This window comes from Cervus elaphus, chromosome 29, assembly GCF_910594005.1.
Source record: "Cervus elaphus chromosome 29, mCerEla1.1, whole genome shotgun sequence".
NCBI lineage: Eukaryota > Metazoa > Chordata > Mammalia > Artiodactyla > Cervidae > Cervus > Cervus elaphus.
Genome location: NC_057843.1, coordinates 22,288,890 through 22,313,126, shown reverse-complemented (window position 1 = coordinate 22,313,126; position 24,237 = coordinate 22,288,890). Strand labels below are relative to the sequence as shown.

Genomic DNA, 24,237 nt, shown 5'->3' with positions numbered 1-24,237 from the left:
CCTGCTTCAGGTCTCACACTGTAGAGTTCTTTCTTGTATAATCACAGGACTGGAGAGTGAGGGTTTTATATCCACATCTTTTATAAGGGCAGTAATTCCGTTTGTGAGGCTTCCATACTCATGCCCTAATCACATCCCTAAGGGTTCGTCACCTGATACCATCACTCTGGGAATTAGGGCTTCAAGATAAGAATTTTGTGGGGACTGAAACTTTGAGGCCAGAAAGGTCACTGACGGCTACATACTCGACAACTAGAAGAGAGGACAGTCATGCTGAGTAAATAAAGGAGAACGAGCAGTTTCTCATTTCTCAGTTTCTGCCAAAGGAGCAGGCAAAGGACTCAGAAGATAAACTCTGCTTTTGAACCTGAAGTAAGAGTTTAATTCTCATATGCCAAATTTTGGAAATCAGACTGGGATGGAGCCCACCATCCCATGGAGGGGAATGAAGATACAGGATGAAAGTGGCCATTCCTCATTCTTTGTGAGGAATCTCCAAAGACTATCAGGATACAAGTAGTAATTGCCATATCAGTAAAGATACACCAACCAGTAACGTGGTAAATTGTCTGGTTGCTGTTCACTGTGAATCACGGAGAGCTTGAGTTCAGATGCCTGGCTCTGTAGGTGACACCAGGCTGTTCTTTTGCTTGATTACTGGGACTGGTGCCAAAGAGACCACAGACAATAAGACGGAGTCAAAGATGGTCACAACCTATTGCCTGAAGTTTGGAACATAGACACTGAGGCAACAGAAAATTCACTGTAAAAAAAAAAAAATTCAGAAGCAGAACCGAAAGCTAGTTCTTCCCATAAAAAAAATCAATATTTATCCAGTTCTGGATAAATCACAAACATGGTTTCCTTTTGTTTGAAAAGAACAGACTTGAATTGGAACCTTGAGTGTCCCCTGGGAAATCTGAAATTTAATGCAGCAATACAGAGAAAGATTCAAATGGATCATGATTCCCAAATCATGCTTTCTCACTAGGGATGATATGCTTCCACGTTTGCAGACATTTGCTTTTTGAAATATGAACAAATCCTGTCATTACAATGATTTGTGGTACTTCAAATCTCAACTAGATATAACAACATTTTACTCCTTAGTATTTATTTCTGTATTTGGGCTTTCTTATATATTATGCACAAGGGAAGCATTGAGATTGAGTTCAAGGAAGAAAAACAAATGATGTACACAAACAGTGCTACAACCTAAGGTGACTTGATGGTTCACTGGAGAACCTTCTCTCCATCAGTTGTGTGATCTCAAAGTCATATTGTGAGAGGTGGCCTTCCCATACTTATGAGCAATCATTGGCTGTCTTGTGGATGTTGCTTGTGTTTGAGTTTCAGTGTGATTTGGACTCTGGAAATTAAATACAAATAGAAATTTTTATTTGTAAATAAAATAAAAAATTACATTTTATTATGTAATTCTACTAGAGTTGTTCAACATAGCCATAATTGTGGTGAGTGGTAAACAGAAAAAAATGTTAACAATATCCAAATGACTATCTAGCAGGCAGTGAAGTAACCACTGTTTTTTTATATGAAGCAAAATTAAATGATAAGTCCCTAAAATAAATATGAAAGAAATAAGTTTTTCAATGATTTTGAGCAGCTTTGAATGACTTTTATATATGCTTATATCTTGGTATTATAAAATAGTTATCTAAAGTTTACTTGAATATGAAATTTGATAATTCCTACTTATATAAGTAAATATGTTACATTAAAAGTCACTCTGAAAACTTTAGTTTTAAAGTTAAATTAAAATTCAATAGCTCTCAGATTTAAATTACAGCTGAAATTTAACTCTGCACTGAATTCAAAGAGTAAGATTTGCACTTTCTTTTTCTATCTACAGAGTAGAGATATCCATAGGTTACATAAACATATACACAATATATCAGTGTTATCAAAATTTCATGGGGTGGGTAGGAATTAGGAAAAAAAATATCTAAAAAGGCTCTGTGGGCAGAAGAAAGAAGGGCAATGATGAAAAAAAAGTGGTTGAGAAATTCTGCCCTAACCCATTTGGAGAGTACAAAATGAAAAGCAAAAAGAGAAGTGGAAAGTAAGAGAGAACTTTCAGAAAATGGAAACCATGGGCTCCTATTTAAGACACAGGCCTGAAGGAAGGTCTTCAGGGAACCTAGAGAGCAGGTTCACAGAGTCACCCACCTCCCCAGGCCAGCAGCATCCACAAGGTCCCCGATGGCCCCAGCCTGGTCCTTACTCCTGGCCCTGCTGCTGCTCAGCTGCAACTCCATCTGCTCTCTGGGCTGCCACCTGCCTCCCACCCACAGCCTGGCCAACAGGAGGGTCCTGACGCTCCTGCGACAACTGAGGAGGGTCTCCCCTTCCTCCTGCCTGCAGGACAGGAATGACTTCGCATTCCCCCAGGAGGCGCTGGGTGGCAGCCAGCTGCAGAAGGCTCAAGCCATCTCTGTGCTCCACGAGGTGACCCAGCACACCTTCCAGCTCTTCAGCACCGAGGGCTCGGCCGCTGCGTGGGACCAGAGCCTCCTGGACAAGCTCCGCACTGCACTGGATCAGCAGCTCACTGACCTGCAAGCCTGTCTGAGGCAGGAGCAGGGGCTGCAAGGGGCTCCCCTGCTCAAGGGGGACTCCAGCCTGGCTCTGAGGAAATACTTCCACAGAGTCACTCTCTATCTGCAAGAGAAGGGACACAGCCCTTGTGCCTGGGAGGTTGTCAGAGCAGAAGTCATGAGAGCCTTCTCTTCCTCAACAAACTTGCAGGAGAGATTCCGGAGGAAGGACTGACACACACCTGGTTCAACATGGAAATGATCCTCACAGACCAACAAGACCACATGCCTCCTGCGCGGCCGCGTGGAGGACTCTCATTTCTGCTGTCATTGAGCCCTGAAATGAATCAGGTTGTCAAATGTTTTCAAGAATTTTAAGCTATATCATGTTCTATTCTACAGGCACTAGGCCCTCACAGATGCCCAAGCTGATCTATTTATCTATCATTTATTTATTTATTTACCTATTTATAAAGATTTAAATAACTTTTGTTCATATAATAATATGTGAATCTTTACACAGAGGTTTCAGAGAAAAAATACATTCTTTGTGTTTAGTCAATTTATTATTTTCTTTGTTCATTAAACTTTCTGGGTATAGAAAACTTCTATTTTTTATTATTTTTTTAAAAATTACATTGAGGCATATATATATAGGGGGTTCCCTGGTAGCTCAGCTGGTAAACAATATGCCTATAATGCATGAGATGCTGGTTTGATTCCTGGGTTGGGAAGATCCCGTGGAGGAGGGCATGGCAACCCACTCCCGTATTCTTGCCTGGAGAATCCCCATGGATAGAGAAGCCTGGCGGGTTATAGTCCATGGGGTCGTAAAGAGTCAGACACAACTGAGCAACTACCATTTTCACACAGGGTTAAACTATCCAGTGGCTCTGGAAGCACAGATGCCTTTGGTGACTTTAGTAAGATCTGGTTTGGCAGAAAAGTAGGGCAGAAACCAGACTGGTGTAGATTGAGGGTTGAATAATAGTAGTGTGGTAAATTTTTTCCTCTTTTTAGCTAGATCAGTCTGGCTAGAGTTCTATAATTTATTTAACTTTTTCTTTAAACAAATTCTTGCTTTTTCTTATTTTCTTTATAGATTTCCTATTTCCTTGACTTTTGGCAAGTCTCCTGGCTGTGAGGAAATACTTCCACAGAATCACTCTCTCCTTATTTATGTTTAATTGTTATTGTGACTTTGTTCTTTTCTTAATTTCCTGCCTTCTCTGGGATTGTGTGTGTGTTGTGTGTGTGTGTGTGTGTCTGTGTGTGTGTGTCTGTGTGTGTTAGCTCCTCAGTCGTGTCTAACTCTTTGTGACCCCATGGACTGTAGCTTACCAGGCTCCCCTGTCCATGGAATTCTCCAGGCAAGGATACTGGAATAGCTGTTCCCTTCACTAGGGCATCTTCCCAACCCAGGGATCGAACCTGATTCTCCCTCATCACAGGCAGATCCTTTACTGTCTGAGCCACCAGGGAAGCCCCCTCTCTTGAATTAATTGACCTTAAATATGATTCTATTTTCTGTTTTATCTCTGTTGGCTTAATAGTTGTTCTCTTTTGTCTCAATTTTAGTTTTCCCTATCAGTTCAGTTCAGTCGCTTAATCGTATCTGACTCTGTGACCCCGTGGACTACAGCATGCCAGGCTTCCCTGTGCATCACCAACGCTTGCTCAAACTCATGTCCATCGAGTTGGTGATGCCATCCAACCATCTCATCCTCTGTCATGCAATTCTCCTCCTGCCTTCAATCTTTCTCAGCATCAGGGTCTTTCCCAAGGAGTTAGTTCTTCACATCAGGTGACCAACGTACTGGAGCTTCAGCTTCAGCATCAATCCTTCCAATGAATATTCAGGACTGATTTCCTCTAGGATTGACTGGTTTGATTTCTTCTAGTCCAAGAGACTCTCAAGAGTCTTCTACAGCACCACAGTTCAAAAGCATCAAGTCTTCGGCACTCGGCTTTCTTTATGGTCCAACTCTCACATCCAATACGTGACTACTAGAAAAACCATAGCTTTGTCTAGACAAACCTTTGTAAGTAAAGTAATGTCTCTGCTTTTTAATATGCTATCTAGGTTGGTCATAGCTTTTCTTCCAAGGAGCAAGCGTCTTTTAATTTCATGGCTGCAGTCACCATCTTCAGTAATCTTGAAGCCCAAGAAAATAAAGTCTCTCACTCTTTCCACTGTTTCCCCATCTATTTGTCATGAAGTGATGGGACCGAATGCCATGATCTTAGTTTTTTGAATGTTGAGTTTTAAGCCAGCTTTTCACTCTCTTCTTTCACTTTCATCAAGAGGCTCTTTAGGTCCTCTTCACTTTCTGCCATAAAGGTAGTGTCATCTGTCTATGTGAGGTTTTAGTATTTCTCCTGGCAATCTTGATTCCATCTTGGGCTTCAAGCACTGGTACAGAGACCAGCCTCCTAAAGGAAAGTTGAAAAAAATATATATATAGCATATAATGTTTGATGGCATGTATAACTGTATAGAACATATTAAAAATATATATCTATTTGCAATAAACAATTCTGATACCTGCCTTACTTCCCCTTTTCCTCTCTGCTTTCCTGGATCCCATTCTTTCCTCCGTTTCATAATTGCTTCCTTCCTCATAGTGAAGAAATGCCCTGTGTGGCTCTCCTCACTCACTCTGCAGTAACCTGTAATTTCCATTCACACAGCTGTTTCCTATTCCCTTGCGGTTTCTTGCTGTCTGTTTTGAAAGTGAAAGTCGCTCAGTCATGTTCAACTCTTTGGAGATCCTATGAACTATACAGTCCATAGAATTCTCCAGGCCAGAATACTGGAGTGGGTAGCCTGTTCCTTCTCCAGGGGATCTTCCCAACCTCGGAATCGAACCCAGGTCTCCCACATTGCACGCAGATTCTTTACCAGCTGAGCCACAAGGGATGCCCAAGACTACTGGAGTGGGTAGCCTATTTCTTCTCCAGCAGATCTTCCTGACCCAGGAAGTGAACTGGGGTCTCCTGCATTGCTGGAGAAGGAAATGGCAACCCACTCCAGTATTCTTGTCTGGAGAATCCCATGGACAGAGGAGCCTGGCAGGCTACAGTCCATGGGGTCGCAAGAGTCAGACACGACTGAGTGATTAACAACAACTCCTGCATTGCAGGGGGATTCTTCACCAACTGAGCTATCAGGGAAGCCCGCTGTCTATTTTACTTGAGCAGAAAACCTCCAATTCAAATAAAAAGTTGTGTGAAAGTTCTAGGTTTCTCAGGAACTCTCACATGACAGGCTTTTTTCTTTTCTTTTTCTCTTGATGAATATTTTTGGAAATGAGTGAATGACTCTGTTACAATGATGTAATGTAGCTGTAGCGAAAAGGAAATAGAAAGCAGGATCTATTTCACTTAGAATATTTATAAGGGAGGAATGCCACCTGTTGGCCAAGATGGATAATGACATAGACCGATGTGAAAACCTGGTTTCTGTTCTAGGCAAAAGTCTTGTCCTCTAGCAGGAGATTTTTCTTCAGAGTTAAAAAGGTGTTTTCTTGGAAAGAACTATCTCTAATAGTCTGGGGAGCCTACTTTACTCATTTTTAAATATTGTTTTTTTAAAACAAATGTTTTTAAAAAGTAATTTTTGTTGGCGTATAGTTGATTTACAATGTTGTGTTTCTGCTGTACGGCAAAGTAAATCAGTTACATATATGTATATTTGTGTGTGTGTGTGTGTGTGTGTGTGTGTGTGTGTGTGTATACACATCCAGGAGGTGAAGGGGACAACAGAGGATGAGATGATTGGATGGCATCACTGACCCAATGGACATGAGTTTGAGTAAGCTACAGGACATAGTAAAGGACAGGGAAGCCTGGCGTGCTAGTCTCTCAAACATGCCAAAGACAATCTTTTTATTTATCTAGTTAAATATTTATCTTTTAAAAATATTTGACTATTTAAAGGAATTAAAGCATTTTTATTTATATATTTGTGTACTTTTACACTGTAATAAAATGTGTCCATAATTAGCTTATTGTTCTTCTGTTTATTAAATTTTTATTATACAAAACTTATTTTTTTATTTTTTAAGGAAAAGAAATTTAAAAATAGCAACCATACTTAATGCAATAATGGGCTTCCCAGGTGGCTCAGTGGTAAAGAATCTGCCTGGTAATGCAGGAGATGTAGGCTTGATCCTTGGGTCAGGAAGATGCCCTGGAGTAGGAAACGACAACCCTTCTCAGTATTCTTGCCTGGAAAATCCCATGGACAGAGGAGCCTGGTGGGCTATAGTCCACGGGGTTGAAAAAAGTTGCACATGACTCAGCAACTAAACAAAAATAACAATGAATGCAATAATAATAATAAGGAAAAACAAATGAATTCTCTCACTAAGAGCAAGAGTGGAGAATGTCAGGAAATAAAAGCAAAAGCAGTAGATATCTCTCTAGTTAACTGGTAGACATTTATATGCAAATATCATTTGCTAGTTGGATGTGTGAGTTTGTAATTTAAAAGGATGTGATGGATTCTGAAATAACAAAAATTATACTCAATATAAAGACTGAGACTTTCTTCAAAAAGGAAAGTGGGAAACTGGATCAGGCAACCTCTTTCTCAAAACTTAAGATAAAGGAAAAGAAAATGGTCTGTTGAGGTCCTTTAATGGACCGGAACCTTTAATGGTCCGGAGTCGACGATAAGAAAGTAAAAGAAGGAAAGAGGATAATATTCCCAGGGTTACGCAGCAGGCCTTTGCGCTCCAGGGAATCGGCCAGAAACAGAGAGATAGAGAGAAAGAGAGAAAGAGAAAGACAGACACGGGGACCCAAGCTCTGATGGAACAAGGGTGCTTTATTCAACATAGTGTGAGAATATATACTGTCTTACAAGGTAGCCTTTTCAGCAAAGATAAAGATCAAAAGTCCAGACTTAAAATTATCAAGGAAACATAATGCAATCCATATCAAAGAGAGAGGGTTGTAAATAATCACTTTTACCGTATGGTTCATAAAAAGGAAGAGGGTCATAAATAGTTACTTATCACCATATGGAGAAGCCCCAGGAGCAGCGTGCCACTCCTCTAAATTCCTGAATATTCAGGAATTAATAAGGAACAGAGGATTCATGACAGATCCAAAACAGCACACAGGAAGCCTCCTGTTAAATGCTTCCTGACAATGGTCAAAATCAGCTCAAAAGCAACATGAACCATCAAAATCTATAGAGTAAGAGAGTGTTGTATTTAATTCAGGAGTAAGAACAGATTTAACAATTGGAACAGAAATTCAGAATACAAAGCTCACAGAATCACCTGTAACTCACAATAAGGAATTTTTCATTGAAATTCCATTCTGTATGGACACATGTGTGATGTTCAGAAACCCACTTAATCTAAGCCTCAGCTTTTCCATAATTAAAATGGGTTCAAAATATTTATAGAGTTTTTGTGAATATTAAATAAACTTAGGCACTTAAAGGCATTTAGCATCATTTATTAGAGTAAGAGATTAAAATATGGTAGGTATTTTCCTGTTTTCCTTCAGACAGCTATATAAGTAAATATTATTTGTCTCTATAAAATTCTCAGGAACCGTGACCTACTTTTCAGTAACTGACCTCCACAGGAGTCAGCCTAAAAAAGAATTCTGTAATGAATTCTACAGAAGGCTGAAAAAAATGTCATTTTCCCCCCCTCATTTCAAAGAAGTGTGTCATTTATGTTCAGAGGTGAAATGGTGGCTTATATCGACATCGGAGAGAGGGGAACAAATATTTAGATAAAGGGCAAAAGAACATGTTATCTATTTAACGGTCTGGCTTCTGGTGCATTCTCTTTTCAGCATTTCAGGATACATTCCCATTTCACAATACTGTCTTCCCCTCCAAGGTAGAAATCCCCATACCACCCTTCTCTCACTTTTTACCTCTTCACCATTCCCACAATTGCTTTCTGCTGTTTGGTTTCCACTTAAAGGTTTCCCTGAAAAGCAGAACAACACGAGTAGAAAGCAAATGCTAAATAAAATGTCTAGGTTTTGTAGAAACATCTGCAAGAGAGGCTTTCCTTAATTTTTATTGAGTATGATATAATAGTGAATGATGAATGAGTGAAAGTCGCTCAGTCATGTCTGACTCTTTGCGACCCCATGGACTGTAGCCTGCCAGGTTCCTCTGTCCAAGGGATTCTCTAGGCAGGAATACTGGAGTGGGTTGCCATGCCCTCTTCCGGGGAATCTTCCTGACGCAGGGATCGAACCCATGTCTCTACATCTACTGCACTGGCAGGCAAATTCTTTACCACTAGTGCTGCCTGAGAAGGCCCCTCCTACACTGTAGCTGTAGCTAAAGGCACACAAAGTAGGACCCAGCTTTTGGGTGTAAGAGGAAAGTCCTTTCAGGGGAGACAGCCCTCTGGCAAGTGCAACAAGAGCAGCGACCAAGACCAGAGAACAAGCTTCTGAGCTATGCAGAAATCCTACTGCTTTCTGGGGACGTCCCTTCATGGTACAAAATGGCTTTCTTGGTACCAGTAGATTTTGATGCTGTCACAAGCTGTTTCTTTATTCTTTGTCTGTTACTACCAGAAAGAGTCTCCAGAGTCTCTGGCTTCAGACAGGGCACGGACTCTTTGGGATGGAGCTGTCAAAGAGACAAAGATGTGTCCATGGTCTATAAACTACTCTGCAGACCAGAGGCTCCCTTTGAATCACCCCCTCCCTGTACTGCACAACAAGCAGAGCTGCCAACCTGGATATGGAGTTCAATAAGAACAAGAACACCTCAGATTTATAGTGCATTAAACAATTCTCAACAGTAAAATTTTAGTTTCACAGATTTATTCCAAATATCATACTTCAGCTATCATTAAATAGAAAAATGCTCTCAATGCTACTTTGAATAACAATCTTTTAAAGAAAAAAACAACACCCATGATAAGATATATTTATGGCTGAGCCTGCTGCATTAAATATGAATATATCATATTAATACCTCTCTATGAGTCAGCATACACACTTGCAACAATTCTGTATCCTCTGAGCATTTTAGAGTGATTTTTATAGGTATTATGAAAGTGAAAGTGAAGTCGCTCAGTCATGTCCAACTTTTTGCGACCCCATAGACTGTAGCCTACCAGGCTCCTCTGTCCATGAGATTTTACAGGCAAGAGTACTGGAGTGGGGTGCCATTTCCTTCTCCAGGGGATCTTCCCGACCCAGGGATCAAACCCAGTTTTCCCGCATTGTAGGCAGACGCTTTACCATCTGAGCCACCAGGGAAGTAATATAGGTATTATAGTTAAACTATAAATTCAATCAGTGCTTCATCATTTACCCATCCAAATGACAAACTAGGGGAAAACATATAGGAAAACACAATCATAATTTTCTGACTTAATTAATAATAATCTTAATAATAATCTTGACATCTGTTCTACCCAGTAGTAAAAATTCTGCCCAGCTAGCAAGAGCGAAGTGTGATATAAGCTAAGGAGTGTGAATTAACAGTATCATTTTTACCTGGGAGCTTAGTGACATTTTCTTAATTCAAATGTATCAACTATGGTATAAACTGAGAGGAATTTCTGTAATCAGTATTTTCAATGAGGTATTTCACTGGGAAGTGTGTGTGAATTGCTAAGGTAGCAGGGACTGTAACTGGGTGGGTGTGGTGTTTGGGGGGGCAACTGAGGGGTTGTCTCCAATCTTTTCCTGAGGTCACTCACTCACCATCTGGATTACTCAGCCACTGAGTAAAATTTCAACAAGCTTCTGTCCTTTGCTGTCTTGCTCGCCCCTCTGGAGGAAGGGAGGATGGGAACATTTAGTAGATGGAGAAGATTTGAAAACATTTGACTTCCCAGCCTGTATTGGTCAGGATTTTCTAGAAACAGAACCAGCAGGGACCAGAGAGAGAGAGTAATTTAAGGAATTTGCTTAGGTGACTATGGACCTGGCAAGTTCAAAATCTGCAGGGAAGGCCGCAGGCTGGAAACCCAGGGAAGAGCTGCTGCTTGAGTCCAAAGGCAGTATCTGGAGGAATTTCTGCTTGTTCCTGGGAGGGTCACTCTTTTTCTATTAAGGCCTTCAACTGATTGGATGAGGCCCACCCATAGTATGGAGGATAATATGCATTACTTAAAGTCTACTGATTTAAATGTCAAATTACCATAATCTCATGTAAAACCTACTTTCCAGAAATATCTAGAATAATGTTTGACTAAGTATCTTGGTACTGTGGCCTAGCCAAGTTGACATAAAATGAACTATTACACTGTTCTTCCCTAATTCAAGACCTAATACTTTTCAAATATTATTTCTCTCCTTTCTTTGATGAATGCTTATGTATTTTGTATATTTTACATAATTTTCCTTATTTTATTGGTTTCTGGGTGAGGAAATTCTGAGATCAGGCTTCATTCAGTCAACTTGCCAGGTAAGTCTCTATAGCCATGTCCTTCATCATTTGAAGTTAAAAACATATATATTTTTTAAAAAGCCAACTTTTTTTTTTTGTTAGCTATTTCTCATGGTTACAATGTTACCCTTGATCCCCTCTCTCCTTTTAAAACCTAATCTCAATGCCAATTCTCCATTCCATCATGATTTTACTATCATATATGATATGTACTCTCATATGCAGAGTAAGTACATCATGCAAAATGCCAGGCTGGATGAAGCACAAGCTGAAATCAAGGTCACAGGGATAAATATAAATAACCTCAGATATACAGATGACACCACCCTTATGGCAGAAAGTGAAGAGAAACTGAAGAACCTCTTGATGAAAGTTAAAGAGGAGAGTGAAAAAGCTGGCTTAAAATTCAACATTCAGAAAACTAAGATCATGGCATCTGGTCCCATCACTTCCTGGTAAATAGATGGGGAAACAATGCAAACAGTGACAGACTTTATTTTCTTGGGTTCCAAAATCTCTGCAGATGGTGATTGCAACCATGAAATTAAAAGACACTTGCTTCTTGGAAGAAAAGTTATGACAAACCTAGACAGCATATTAAAAAGCATAGATATTACTTTACCAACAAAGGTCCATCTAGTCAAAGCTATGGTTTTTCTAGTAGTCATGTATGGACGTGAGAGGTGGACCATAAAGAAACCTGAGTGCTGAAGAATTGATGCTTTTGAACTGTGGTGCTGTAGAAGACTATTGAAAGTCTCTTGGACTGCAAGGAGATCAAACAAGTCAATCCTAAAGGAAATCAGTCCTGAATATTCACTGGAAGGACTGATGCTGAAACTCTAATACTTTGGCCACCAGAGGCAAAGAACTGACTCCTTTGGAAAAAGACCCCGATGCTGGGAAAGATTGAAAGCAGGAGAAGGGAATGACCGAGGATGAAATGGATCACATCACTGACTTGACGGACATGAGTTTGAGCAAGCTCAGGGAGTTGGTGTTGGACAAGGAAGCCTGGCGTGCTGCAGTCCATAGGGTCACAAAGAGTTGGACACGACTGAGCTAAGGACAGCTCAGATGGTCAAGAATCTGCCTGCAATGCAGTAGACCTGGGTTCAATCCCTGGGTTGGGAAGATCTCCTGGAGAAGGGTATGGCTACCCACTCCAGTATTCTCGCCTGGAGAATTTCATGGACAGAGGAGCCTGGCAAGCTACAGTCCACGGGCTCGCAAAAGTCAGACACGACTGAGGGTCTAACACACATACTCAATTTCGAGATTACTAACTATTCTTGAACCATCTACTGAAACTTTCTTTCCATCATGTTATTGTAAGATATATATTTTATCTCAAATCTAATTAATACAGATATTTCAATTTCAGAATTGAAATTTAATTTTTTGTTCACCTAATTTTCCCTTTATCACACTGTTTTTAGTATTACTACTATAATCTCATTTCATTTTCTAGAAAAGATAGGTATGCCAAGAATTCTTCTATTCTTAACATTATTTCCATTCTTCCTGATTAAGTTTATATTTCATCCTTAATGTGGAGCATCAATTTTACGAAAATCACAAGCTCCTGGGTATGCAGAGATAACCAAACAGCAATGATTATAATAGTCTAGGACGATTTGTCAGGAGCCATTATGGGAGATCCCACCCATGACAAGGTCATGAGGAGAAGACCTGAAACGCAAGGCTGTTCAGGCTACAAGGGACCCTCCAGGTTGACCCCGGCCTCTACCCAGCCCTGTATCCTCCCCCTCTTGCTGTTGTCCTTGTTCATCCTGTTGCAGATCTTTGAGTTGCCTGCCGAGAGCTCTCCTGCTCCTCTTTCACTAAATAAAGACCTACATAGAACCCTAATTAATAAATCTCCTGGACGCTGGTTCCCTATGAAGGGGCCAGGGATAAAGGAAATGTTTCAGGTAAAAACCCTTTTGCTGGCACTATGGCTTGTTTGGCAAATACGTACTAATGCACATGACTGCTCACAACACCTTAATCATAAACAGCATAAGGAACCTGATCACAAAAGGCCCTAGTGGGCACAGAGCCCTTCGGGGGGTGAGAAAGCCCTATTAGAGAACACAAAAAATATTATTCTAAAAGTGGTTATTAGATCAACAATTGATTGCTGTTATTGTGCTGAGGTTGTGCAGTAAAAACTATTGTTAATATAGCTAACGATTTAGAAAAATAAGAGTTTAGCCCTAGTGTGGAAACAATAAGACAATTGTTAATTTTAATCAAGAGTGCTAAAACAGAGGCTGCTTCACCAGAGCCACAGAGTCTTTGTGTGCTAAACTTTTTAGATAAATTTAGCTGAGAACTTTTGCAAAAAGGCTGACATTTGCGTTAACAAGATTGTATTTCTACTATTTTGCAACCTGCTGTACCATGAGACTGCAACTTTTCTGTTTTCTGCTAAACTCAAGGCAAAATCAAACAATAAAGAATAGACTACGGAAAATAGTTTTGCCTTCTCCTAGGTCATAAAATTTTAATAGGCCCCAAGGCCAGAAGATAATGTACAAAGATCCACTATGAATGAAGACTCTCATGAACAAAGAAGTATGCAGAAAACACCCTGGTTTCATGAAGGACAAAACTGACGTAATGTTCAACTAAACTCTGTATGCTTATCTTTCACCTCCCCTTAGAAATGTACTACTTAGGGTATAAAAGCTACAGTAAAAAATAAAGCGATGCCAGACTCTGCTGCACACCCTGGTCTGGTGTCTCTCTCTCTCTCACTCGCCGACATCCTTCATCCTGAGGGTACCCCTGGATCCTGCTGGGGCTGGACCCCGGCAACAATTCCTTCATAAGATAGAGGAGTAAAACTGGATCAAGGAAGTCTCTTTTACAATACCTAAGGTAAAGAATAGGTGAAAACAGCAAAATAGTAAGTACCAATAAAAAGAAGACAAGGAAACAAGACATTTATTTAATTTGGGGATCAAAGCTTATTTTAAAACTTGATGGAATTCTAAAATGAAACTTAAAATTGCTTATAACAAGCAATATAGGGTACTGTATAGAATTGTGATTCTGCCAGCAATTATGTGTGATTCTAGAAATTCACCTAACTTCTCTGCACTTCAGGTTTCACAAATGTACAATAAGGTGAACATGTTCTAAGAATTATCATACCAATGAACATTTAAAAACACTTCATAGGTTGTTTTCCCCAGAGTTAGAGCTTAAATATGGTAAAGTGAAAGTGAAGTCACTCAGTTATGTCCAACTCTTTGCAACCCCACGGATAGTGGCCTTCCAGGCTCCTCCATCCATGGGCTTTTCCAGGCAAGAACAGTGGAGTGGGTTGCCATTTCCTTCTCCAGGGGATCTTCCCTACCCAGGGATCAAACCTTCATCTCCTGCAACGCAGGCAGATTCTTTACTGTCTGAACCACCAGGCAGGTATGGTGAGGCAGCTCTGCCTCAGTGGATTTCTTGGTCCCCCAAATACTAAGATTCTTGCACATGCCAGCAGACAGGGTTTCCCACTCACCTGATTAGGCTGCTTGGAACTCGAGTCCTCAATTTCTGGAGAGAAAAGGCAGAGAGAAAAGAAAAATGTTTTAATTCTAGCATAGGGGTAAGTTTCCCAAATTGCTATTAAGAACTGGAGTATTTCCTGCCATATCAGTAAAACAAGGATATCACAGTCATCAGCAATTCCAGCCTTCCAGATGTGAATTCCTGAGCCTTAAGGGCACTCAGAAAGGAGAAGAATACCTGTTTTCTGGTTGCCATCAGGCTGCAGCCACTCCCTATGGTGAGCCCTGAGGAACTCAGGATGTGAAAAACACAGGGTAGTGACCACAAGATAGCTGGGATACATGAAAGGAATGATTTCAGTGAGCCCAGACTCTTCCATTTCCCCATACATAGAAAAGTGCTAAATTCCTTTATTTGGGATATCTGGTGTTCTTTAATTAACAATAATCTCTTGATGTTCAGGCTACCTTTGTTCAGGTAGCCTTTGTTGTAAAACTTCTATATAATACCTTCAACTTTTGGGTCTCACATGCGAGTGGATGCCCCCACAACTTTCCATCCCCCATCCTGTATCCCCGATATCTTGACACTCACAAGAGTTTCTGTGGCCTCCTGGCTGCTGCCCCCAATTGTTAGGCTGGACCCTGCAGGCTACAAGGCCAATGTCTGCCCAGCTTCAAGACAAAGAAAGAAACTGGTGTTAGCAACAGAGACATCACTAGCTTCATGGTTGGGGGCACTTACATGCCTGAAGCAAGATCCTGGAGTGACACTATACCATATGTGGTGTGCTGGTGGCAGGAAGTACATGGTGGCAGGCTTCATCCTGGGAGGGATGGGGGGACTGGGGACTAGGGGATGGGGAAGTGGGGGTTGGGGGGATTTTGCCAGTTATAGGGGAGTTCATTTCCCTGCTCTACTTCACAGGGAAAGCAGTAGAGGGGCATGCCCCTAACCACTCCTTTGATAGGAAAGATCACCAGCTGGGACCTCAGACAAGTACAGAGAAGGCTAGTCATATGCATAGGTGTGCTGGGGGGTGGGGTGGGGCAGGGGATGTACAGAGAGTAAGAGAACAGACAAATTGAGTGGCCTGACCATATATGCAAACCTTAATTTAAAAAATACTTTATTGCTAAAAATCACCAATGATCATCTGGTCCTTCAGATTTTTTTGCTTGTGAAGGTTTGAACTATCCTGAGAATTACTGTAGTGTGATACAGAGACAGGGAGTGTGCAAGGGTTGTTGGAAAATGGCATCAATAGACTTGCTTGACACGGGGTTGTCACAAACTTTCAATTTGTTAAAATTGGAATTATTTGTGAAGTGAGATAAAGCAAAGTATGCCTGTACTTTCCCTCTAATGTAGAAATTCCCAGTAAGTTCTCATTCACTTCGTCTTCACATGCCCTAGTCATTCACACAGCTGTGTCCTGTTTCTTTGTGGTTCTGGTTAATAATTTCCCCTTAAGAGTGCAAAGCCATCAATAAAAGTTTGAATGAAGTTCTAGGTTTTTCAGAAATGCTTATATAAGAGGTTACTGTTTTTCTTGTGATGAATACTTTTGGGAATGAGAGAATGTCCTTGTTATAATACTGTAACAACACCTGTGGCAAAAAAGAACTAGAAAGCAGGATCCATTTTCCTCTGGAGGCCATTAAAATAATTATAAAGGAAGAGTGCCATCTACTGGCCAAGATGGACTAGGACATTGACCAAGTCTGTGGAACAGGCATCTTGCTCCTCTAGGCAGAAGTCTGTCTTCTTCCATTAACATTTTCTTCAGAGCTAAAAGAGGGTCTTTCCTGGAAAGAACTGATGCCAGTAAGTTGAATAAGCCTGCTTTCTTGGTTTTCATATTAGAGAAGGAAAATACTCCCAGCTTCAGGCAGGACATGTCTTTGGGCTAAGGAACCTTTGCCACATGAGCAGCCTGAAAGATTAGGATGTGATTCTTGCTTCTAGGCTGCTCATCTGGCAAAGGTACCAGATTTCTCATCCGTTTCACATACTTTAAGACTCTTGGAGGCTTAGAGCCTTGCATTCTGGTCTGGAAATGCAAGAGAAATCAGAGGAAAAAGATCCTGATGGAAGGTGCATTAAATCTTTCTTAAGAGTATGTTGTCAGTTTTTAAATTCCATTCCCAGTATGAGATCCTGTTGCTTGAATTTATAATTAGGAGAAAATTCTCAATGTCCCTTTGAATAATAACTGCATTTGCATCCCTTCCACTTTGACTCACTAGTAAGAGAGAACACAGGCACAAATAAAGAGATTTCAGAGAATACAACTGTTGCCAAACATTAGCCTGGATTTATCCATTTGAGTAGAATTGAGAACTATTAAGGTAATCCAATTGTAACTCAGGAATTAACCATGACATGTGTGTGTGTGTGTGTGTGTGTGTGTGTGTGTGTGTGTGTGTGTACTGCTGAGGTAGTGGGAAAAGGCTTCAATTTAGCCTAGATTTCTCAAATCTCTGCCTCAGGTTACAGACTTGTCTTTAGAATGCTTCTCTCCAACTGACAAATGAGAGGGCTCTCTAATTCATATACTAAATAAGTTTTGTTCCTTTTCTTTCTTCCTGCAACACTTTAGGGCCCCTTTTGGTGGCAAGACTACATGTAAAACTTTTGGTCTCACCTGCCCGTCTTTGTGGAGGCTTCCCAGGTGACACCAGTGGTAAAGAACCTCCCTGCCAATCCAGGAGACATAAGAGACCAGGGTTTAATCCCTGGGTCAGAAAGATTCCCTGGAGGAGCAAACGGCAACCCACTCCAGTATTCTTGCCTGGAGAATCCCAAGGACAGGGGAGCCTGTCCACAGGGTCACAGAGTCAGACATGACTGAAGTGACTTAGCATGTGCACATGGCTATCTTTGACACTGTTTGACAACTTTCAAATATTATGGTTCCTTCCATTTTTTGGTTCACCTTTCTTTAGATTTAACTTACAATTTGCCACACTGTCAGCAAAAAAGACATTTGTCTCTATTCTCTTTCATGACCTTCAAAATTATATTTGCTTTATTTTTGTCCACAACCAACTATCAAGTTTTGCCTTTCAGGAAAGTTGACATGAGAAACAAATAAAAATCTGTTGTCTTGAAAATCACAGAAAATATGGGGACGCCCCTCTGGCCATTCTTTCCCTTCCTTTTGTATTAAACCTAGGATGACATGTAAAGGAACACAGTAGGAGAGACAAACTGGCCAGTAAATCAATATGCAAAAAATAAGTTCTTAAATGTTTTTTTGCTGTTCTTTAAATTTAAAACAAAGCATCAACAGTAAGAGACAAGGCTATTTCTCCCTGACACAGCCTGGGCCTCACTGCTCTGCATTCTGATCACGAGACAGAGACGGAGCGACAGTCAGCCCAACAGAAGGATGTAGGCTGAATGAACAACTGAGGGTCACTGATTTCTGTGACATAAGCTTTTACTAATGCATAACACCGTCACGGAATTCCCTATGGCCCACTAGGAAATTCTGGGCAAAGCAAATGTTCAACACTTTAAGTAAGAGTTGAGCGATGAAAGCTGTAGTGGCAAAATAAAAACTGTCTACCAAAGGTGTAACAATTGCAGTTGGATAATGCCTCCACCTACTTAGCTCTCCACACTTTAGCTCTCAGCATCTGAGGGCTGCTGACACTTGAGACCTGGGGGCACGGATCAGGAGGAAAGGAGGACATCACTGAGAACCCAGGTCCTTCACACAAATACTACATGGCGCCACACTAGCCATGAAGAGGTACTTCCAGGAAATCCCCATGTCAATCTTAAAGAGAAGGAATACAGCAACTGCACCTAAGAAATCGTAAGAGTGGAAATCATGAGAGCCTTCTCTTAATCAACCGACTTACAAGAAAGGTTAAGAAAAATGGATGGAGGCCTGAACTCACCTTGACATGACTCTCCCTGACTAAGATGCCACATCAGCCTGCACACTCACCTGTGTTTATTAGACTGATTTCTGCTTTAGCCACCAAATTTATGAATTACTTCAGCCAATATTTCGTCAGTAGTAATAAGGAAGTAGATACAAAAGTATTCATCTGCAGGGGAATCAGTCCTTAAGAAATGCCCGCCCTGATGTTATTATTTACTTTTCCTTCTTGCATCTACCATATTTATAATATTTAGAAATTATTAATAAAATTACATTTCGTCTATACATGCTATTAAAATTTCTAAAACATGTTTACCATTTCATGTTATTAAATTTGCACTTTGTTCTATTTACTCAATTCTTATCAAAGAAAATGAGTTTCTTTATTCAATAATTAAAATCCAAACCCTCATTTTCAAAATTTTATTAAAGAATGGGTGGTAACACTTATTTATTCATTCACTCCTTTTAGATTGTACATATAAATTGAGTACCTTATTGACCGACTGTGTAATTGCCACCAAGAAATACAGTGAGTAAAGTAAATGCAGTTCCTATTGCATTGAAACTCTCAGTCCTACAAAGAAGAGGATATTAAAACTATATTATTGTTTATTTCATTTCAATTATATTAAAGACGGCAAAGAGAGGTATAGGAAAAGAATGTTCTCACACTGAAAGTTTTAGGTACAAATGATGCTGGAAAGGAAAAATAATATTATATATTCTTTCTAAGTTGCCTGGAGACATAATATTCAGAGTCATGGACTGTTGGAAATTTTTAAAAAATGCCGAGGAGGAGGTATTAGTTTTAAATTGTTTACTGTGTGTCTGGTAATGAGGGCATGGGGATGGATGTGGTCACTTATAAATAGAATGGACAATGAGAAGAGGACCTAAACCTAGTCCTTCATACCCTCAGTACTAAGGGCCAGGCAGAGGAGAGTCTGCAACAGGCACTGAGGCAGGGGACAGTGCAGTGAGAAGGACATAAGGATGATCAGGGGAGAGACTACTGAAGGGAAGGAATGTGTTTCAAAGACGCAGTGGTGCCTGCAGGGTGGGTGAGGGCTGAACTGTCCCAGCGAACCTGAAACATACGCCACTGGTGACCTTAGCAGGATCTGGTTTAGTAGAATTAACGGGGCAGAAACCAGACGGGAGTAGGTTGAAAAGTAAACACAAGAATGAGAATTAGGGACACTGTATAGAAAATTAAATTTTGTTTGTGAAGTGGAGCAGTGAAACAAGACGGCACATTGAGGAGATTATGGGTTAATACGCCTGTGCACATTTCTCCCATGTTTTCTAAGAATAATTTTCAAAGGATGGATGAATTGCCATAAAATATTTTAAATATATGACTTATTTGATTTAAACAATTGCTTATTTAGATACTTGATTTGACGCATTGCTTTTTTAGCTAAAAATTAATTTAGCATTGTTCTAATTAGTCACTTTGTAGTGAATTTCAACAGTAATCCATTTGCCTGCTAATTTAAATTCTTTGTTCAATCAAGTTTTACAATCAAACTTCATTTTATCTACTTCCTTTAGTTTTATATTGGTAAATTACATTATTTATCATTTTATAATCTCTAATCATTGACATATACATTTTCTCTATGTTATAGCCACATTTTTTGATGGATATGCGTTTTTCATTTCTCCTGTGTACACAGAGCTAAGCAGTCTCTTGTATATTTTGCCAAGCGCTGTTTACGACATAGAATCAAGCATCTCCCTAGTCACATTCATTCCTCTTTTGAATTGGTATGTATTTGATGTCCTTTCTTGTTCATCTGTTTTTACATTAAATTCAGTATTTCATTAGCATTTTTTTCCCTTTTTTGATCTATGATATGAGAATCTAAATTGCTTTTTGTTCACGTGTCAGGCAAGTTTCCTGGAATATTTTATTGAAATACCATTTCTTTCCTCATTAACAAGAGGTACATCTTTTGCATAAATCTTTAGCTAATGATCAGCATCTAGTTAATTCTGATAATATGGCAATTTTTGAGATTTTTTTTTTGCTTTATTAATATGGTTACTGAACTTTACTCATTGCTACACAGTTTTACTACAGCTACTTTAAAACTCATTTAATGCTTCTGACTGAGGAAGTCAAAGTCAAATATTCCTTTCTGTTTTTAAATATTGTTGCTTGCATTATTTTCTGATTAGTTTTAGAATTGTTCTAAGGTTAAGAACATTGGCTTAATGAGAATCACAAATGTCTGTGGATCCCCAAATGGCTAATTGAGTGCTGAAAGCTGAGTGCCGGAAGAAAGCTGAGGGCCACAGAATTGATGCTTTACAACTATGGTGTGAGAGAAGACTCTTGAGAGTCCCTTGGACTGCAAGGAGATCCATCCAGTCCATCCTAAAGGAAATCAGTCCTGAATATTCATTGGAAAGAATGATGCTAAAGTTGAAACTCCAATACTTTGGCCACCTGATACGAAGAAGTGACTCACTGGAAAAGACCCTGAGTCTGGGAAAGACTGAAGGTGGGAGAAGGGAACAACAGAGGATGAGATGGTTGGATGGCATCTGACTCAATGGACATGAGTTTAAGTAAGCTCCGGTAGCTGGTGATGGACAGGGAGGCCTGGTGTGCTGCAGTCCATGGGGTCACAAAGGGTCAGGACCTGACTGAGTGACTGAACTGAACTGAAATGGCTAGTTATAACAAAGGAGAGACATTCAATAAAAATGAAAGAAAGAAATGGAATCAAAGAATCTTTCTCCCAAAACCTACGGCTAAGAACTTTTCTTAAATAATATATGGGAAAGTTATAACATTAGCCAAGAAAAAATGAAGAGACAGCAAGACAGTTTAGTGGTCACATAAATTCAAATTTAAGAAATGATGGCAGAAATTCATAGTCTGAGACTTAAAGAGTCTACATACCTCACAAATGACCCACCCATTTGGCTGGTTGGTATGCATATATATGTATACTTTTCTAAGTTTAATTTTAAATTCTATTTAATGTGAAAAACTTCTCCCAGTTAGTTTAGTTCTGTCACCTGGCCCTAAAAATCTCTGTAGTCCTATCCTGTTTAATAGTCAGATGTTATTAACTTGTAGGTTCCAAATTATTGGAGAAGCCAGAAGCTGGGTTGTTAAAGCAGAACTAGGGGTGACTGAGCTGCTGCCCGTGCTGAGCTGCCAGCCCGCTGTGCACAGGTCCTGCCCGGGCTCAGGACTTCAGCAGCTCAAGACACATGTGGTCAAACGCAGAAAGGATGAAGGAAGACAGGGTCGCAGCTAGGGTGACCATGAGCTTTTGTGGGGGATCACGGGGCACTGTCAGGGAGAGGCAGTTGGCTGCAGGAGTGAGATTAGGAACGTGGCCACAAATCAACCCTCCCCATCTTCCACGCCCCGTTCTGCAGAGATCAAGATGCTCCTGAAATCCTGCAACACACAGAAATGCAGTAAATACAGGCAGGTGCAACACTAACACAGCCCACAAGTCTACACAAAAACAGCCCCAAATTTTGCCTGAGTAGTGAGGTGTCGCACGTCATAGTAGGGACAAGAGGCACATCTTAATGTTTCTCCAACAAAAAAAAAACAAGTGCTTTGCATCTGTAATTTCTGGAAAACAGGCCTGGCTGATGTCTGGGATCCAGTGGATGCTGGGCAGTTTCAGGAAAGCCCACATCCTGCTGTCTTCCCTGAGATGTCTCTGCAGCATCTTCAATACAGAGGGTCCAGGATGTTTGGGATGAGATCCACTTGGAAAAATTCCACATTGGACATCATTAGTAGCTGGAACAGCTGGAGATGTGTTTGAGACAAGAGAGCAATTTAGAAGAGAACTTGCTAGAAGTGAGGATTCAAAACTGGTTGTGAAGATCTACTTTCAAGGAATGAACCTTTCCCTAAAGGAGGAAGGATACAGGCCTCCACGTTTAAGAAATTAACACAGTGGAAATCAACAGATACTTTCTCTTCATTAACAAATTTGTAAAATTAAGGGGGAAAAAAAGAAAAAGAACTAAGCTTTCACAAAACAGTGGCAAAATGATTCTGACAAAGTTCAGGTTTTCATGCATTTTAGAAGTTGCTTTACCAGCTGAAAAACTGAAGTCTATAATCAGCAATGGTGACCTTAAAAGCAGAGAAATATGAATTATTCTCAGTGATTTAAGCCTGACAGGTTTAAATCAGTTACCATGTATTTATTTTGTATATGGTATTTGTATCTTACAGAACAAAGTGTTTTCATTACCATGTATAAAATTTTATTTTGTAAACATACATGCAGTTTCTCAAATGTAATATGCTTCTGTGTTCAGTTTTTAATGCACACAGAAACTGCAATCAAGTTGATGTTTTTCTGTGTGAGATCTATGCTCAAAACAAGGAATACCTGTATTTCCCTGGTTGATTTTGGGCTGAATCTCAGCGAGGTATCTTTGTTCTTGACCCATCGACATATTAAGTACTTGAGATGAGGGAGAATCTCTGGACACATGATGTAAGTCAAAGAATGATTAAGTCCACACTTTTAGATAACAAATTTGAGGATATGGACCAATAAAGAGCTGGACATGCTTTTATAGACAAGAACTAAGAAAGGAGACTGCAATAATAAAACAGCAGTGCTTGAGTCACAGATCCAGGGAGTGCTCCTCCACTGTATATTGATATATATAGATATATTTATATCTATAAAAGAAAGCTGGAAATATGTGCAGGCAAGCTGAAGTTTAGAAAGCACCATTAAAAAGCATATGTGTTTATAGCCACATCCATCCCAAGTAGAAATGTTAGAACAGGAAGACATCCTGCAGAGATAATGACTGGAGAGGGGGAAATGCAGTCAGTTCCACCTGATGATTCAGATGGTCAACAAATAACCTGAGCGAAAACAGGTGTGAGTATTGGGAGAATTCGGTTTAGTTGGTCTAGCAGCCAGTCAGTATCATTCAAATATGGGTGAATGGTTATACATGTGTGTGTGTGTGTTGGGGGGTTCCTGTGTGTGCCTTTGTTTTTGTTTGTGTGTTGAAAGTTACTGGGTTACAGTAGCAAAAAGCCTAGTGTCTACAAGGAAACGGTGTATAAAGAGCACTTAGAATATTAAGACTTTTTCAGCTATTTTTAATGTCTGAATATGCTGTATGTTCCATCATTTTTTCTGGCTTTGAGAAATGTTTATTAAGGTGTGAAGATAAGTTACTCTGCTCAGAAAATGGCATGGGGAAGCTATCATTGAACTCTACTGTTGAAACTATTGGTTGTGAAAGCTTAAAATTGAGTTGAAATGTTACAGCTATGAAACCTTTTAAATGACATAATGTGCTAAACAATGTAAATCTGAAATCTTATATGAGTCAAATTATTTCTGCTGATTACTTGATGATGTAGACACATCAAGTTTTCTATGTTTTATTGTTTGTTTTCTTTTTAAGAGGAAAATTTCATAAAAATTTTACCTTGAAGCTGTTTTCCTGGGATGTATTGTTGGTGGTTTAGTTGCTAAGTCATGTCCAACTCTTGCGACCCCCTGGACTGTAGCCCGCCAGGCTCCTCTGTCCATGGGATTCTCCAGGTAAGAATATCGGAGTGGGTTGCCATTTTCTTCTCCACCTGGAATGTATAGGAGATTTCAATTTGAAGCAGTAGAGGGCAGAATAACATTAGTCACAGAAGGCACTTGCTCACAGAGTCAATGTAAACAAATTAATTAACTGCAGGTATTCATGTCTTAGTGCATTTGGTTAGCTAACATAACACAATGTTATACTCAGCCTTAGTGAACACAATTAACACAATTTTTACCAGTGGTTATCCATTCAAATATGCTTATTAGCAAAGAGACGCCAGAGGACAAAGCTAAGTTATTAAAATCAGA

General features: G+C 40.0%; 1 protein-coding gene and 1 long non-coding RNA gene across 2 annotated transcripts; one reads left to right on the top strand and one right to left on the bottom strand.

Annotated features, from left to right (window-relative positions):
- Nucleotides 1–1,338: 1,338 nt before the first annotated feature.
- Nucleotides 1,339–3,134, top strand: LOC122686273 (interferon alpha-1-like). Its single transcript, XM_043891453.1, has one exon. It carries the CDS (start codon nt 2,221–2,223, stop codon nt 2,788–2,790), a length of 570 nt encoding a protein of 189 aa, XP_043747388.1. The 5' UTR covers nt 1,339–2,220; the 3' UTR covers nt 2,791–3,134.
- A 1,702-nt stretch (nt 3,135–4,836) lies between these two features.
- LOC122686274 lies at nt 4,837–23,953 on the bottom strand. The gene is made up of 4 exons (XR_006338684.1): nt 23,819–23,953; nt 15,058–15,137; nt 14,474–14,508; nt 4,837–4,988 (listed from the first exon to the last, which is right to left on the bottom strand). It is a non-coding gene; the product is annotated as an uncharacterized LOC122686274 (long non-coding RNA).
- Nucleotides 23,954–24,237: the final 284 nt, after the last annotated feature.